Here is a 2,680-nt window from a genome sequence, read left to right as displayed (position 1 = left end):
AAAAAAAAAAAAAGGAACCCCAAATACCTGTCAATAATGTTTAAGAGATATGACATAGTCTAGGTTGCTCTAGAAATTAGGAATGATCTTTTCATTCGAATACCCTCTTCACAAAGTACGCTTTCCTTCTACCTAATTTCAGACATGGCTGGGGGAACAGAGGAAGGTCCAGAAGAGAGATTTAGGTATTCTAGATGGGATTCCTGACTTCAAGCAAGTATTGAGGCAAACGTGAGAGCTTTTAATTTGGCACCCAGAAAAGGTTGTCCTGTGAGACAAAACAATTACTCCGTATCATTGAGAGGTTGTTCAGGTATCCTAATAGTTTGACAACTCTGTACCAGCTGAACATCACTAGAGCTAACTCAACTGGGATGTAATCGCCATAAAAGATTCCATTCCTGTGGTTACTGAGAGTCAGGGAGGCTTAAGCGGAATGTCACTACATTCAAATATGGGAGGGAGACCACTTTCTTTCAAAAACAAACTTAAATCCAGAGAACCATGGTTCTTCTACGGTATCCAGTAAGGGGCAATGGGAGTTGGAAGTTGAGCATGGGAAATCAAATTCTGTGAATAGTTTTTCTGGTAAGATGTGCTTGGCTAGCAGATCCCCAGCAGCATCTATTCAATAAGGTTAATCTACATGGGAAATAGCGATTTAAAGTCAGCAGTGAAAAATTACTTGTGAAAATTTTTTGAAAACCAAATGATCCACATAGAAATAGAAAAGAAATTTTGAAAGGGGCAAATGAGATCCCATTTCTGAGGCTAAAGTGACTGTCGAGTGCAGAAAGAGCACAAGATGTAGAATTTCCTAATGTTTTTACAAATTCAGAACTGATTTTTTAAACCAACTCCCACCACAGAAAGGCTCCCTGACAAGGGCGAACGCTGTGAAGGAGAAAACAATTCAAGGGAAAAAAATACTAAAAGATGACCACACAACCAAGCTGGTCAGACTTTAAAGGCCTCCACTACCAAACAAACCACAAGGCTGGTATCAAAATGCGCACGCACGCTCACCCACGACTATGTGTGAAATGTAAAACCAAAAACATCACAGGGCGCACAGGCAGACACACACACACTCCCTACACGCTCCCCCCCCACCCCTTGCCCCCCCCCCAAACAGCCCCAAAAGCAGGGTGAACAGTTAAGGCACCTAAAACCCCAAGCGGCATAGGCTTCCCCGAAACATTTTACAGTGTAACCAAGAAGCGATTTTGAAAGCAACTGAAAAACGTGCAAACTGAAAACAGGGCCTGGCAACAGTTTGCAAGCGTGATTCAGAGGGTATGCCAAGGAAACAAAAGCCTCCCTCCTCCCCGTGAGACTGCACATGGCACAAGAGGTGCTCCAGGCGGGATGCATTTTAAGCGAGGCAGACAAACAGAAGTCTGTGTGGGCGCGAGTGGTACATACTAGGGATCGCTATCTGGCGAGGATGGGGCCATGGAGTTTCCATTGGTTGGGGAACCGCCCAGCTTTAGTTTCTCCAGATATTCGGCGTGTACGGGCTTGTGGCACTGGAGAACCTTGATGGCATCTTCGACTTTGAACCACTCTCGCTTCCTCCCAATGCTAACCGAATCTTCCCAATCCTCCAGCAGCTCCGTGACAGTCAGTACATACACGTACGTTCTGTGCTTGCGGTCCTGGTTCTGTTCGAAGACGCCCAGGAGCCGGCCTAACTTCCCCTTGACTCCCGCCTCTTCGTACACCTCTCGGACCGCCGCACCGCCCGGCTCCTCCTCGGGCTCCATGCCCCGCCCGGCACGATCCAGCGGTCCGGGTACCGGCTGCTACTCACTAACAGGACCTCGTCCTCGCGCTCGCTCCGGAAGCACAGGCACGCCGCCCGCTTCTTGAACCCCTCCGGGTCGTAGGTCCGCGTCTGGTTGGGTTTGCACTTCATCCTCGAGGCAGCCTCCTCGCTGCTCCCTGCTGTGTGGGCCGCTGACCCCACTGCTGCTGCTGCTGCTGCAGGGGAGCAGCCGAGGTGCTGGGAAGAGAAAGGGCCGAGGCGAGGGGCAGGGAGAGAGAGGAGCCTCCGTCTGCCTGCGAGCCCTGGGGCGGAGAGAGAGATGAAGCTGGGCGGGGCGCCGGTGGAGGCGGGGGCAGCGAGGCGTGTCAGTCAGCCAGTCCACCAGTCCGATGGGCGGCCGGCCGGACTCGGGACCGCTGGAGTGGAGGAGGCGCCGCCGCCCACGAGCCCGCGACTCTCCACAGAGCCCACCCGCTTCTGCGAGGTGAAGCGCATTCTCGGGCACGTCCACGCTCCCGTTCATGTGCGCGTTCGCAGAGGAGGGCGAGGGGCGAGGGCGGGGGTCGAGGGGCGGGAGCGGGGTTCTCGTGGCTCCCACAGCGCGCGAATCCTCGGGCCCACTGCGCAGGCGCTTCGCACTTCTGGGACCGGGAACCTCCTTGGCGCAAAGCGAAATTCACTGCATTGTGACTTTGGCCAAGACTGCCTCCACGTGTGCCTTTGACCCAAAGGCACTGTGGCTCAGCAGGACGTTTCTCCTCTCCCTCCCCACTGCGCTGCAGGAAACCCACAGGCAGTTGTTTTACACACGACAGGGGCAAAGGCAGCGCCGTCATCATCCTCCCCCACTATCAACCATTCTGGCTTACTCATGGGACCTGGGCCCTGGTGTTGTCAGAACAACACACGGGA

At 53.3% G+C, this 2,680-nt stretch overlaps 1 protein-coding gene across 1 annotated transcript; it reads right to left on the bottom strand.

Moving 5' to 3' along the window:
* Window positions 1-1,144: 1,144 nt before the first annotated feature.
* Window positions 1,145-2,114, bottom strand: LOC108523022 (diphosphoinositol polyphosphate phosphohydrolase 3-beta-like). Its single transcript, XM_017863478.1, is given in 2 exon segments — window positions 1,145-1,771; window positions 1,774-2,114. Coding segments are annotated over 2 exon segments (492 nt in total). The 5' UTR covers window positions 1,919-2,114; the 3' UTR covers window positions 1,145-1,424.
* Between the last annotated feature and the right edge of the window lie 566 nt (window positions 2,115-2,680).

Source organism: Rhinopithecus bieti, unplaced genomic scaffold, assembly GCF_001698545.2.
Source record: "Rhinopithecus bieti isolate Rb0 unplaced genomic scaffold, ASM169854v2 scaffold_71717, whole genome shotgun sequence".
NCBI classification, from domain to species: Eukaryota; Metazoa; Chordata; class Mammalia; order Primates; family Cercopithecidae; genus Rhinopithecus; species Rhinopithecus bieti.
This window is presented reverse-complemented; position numbering and strand designations above follow the sequence as displayed.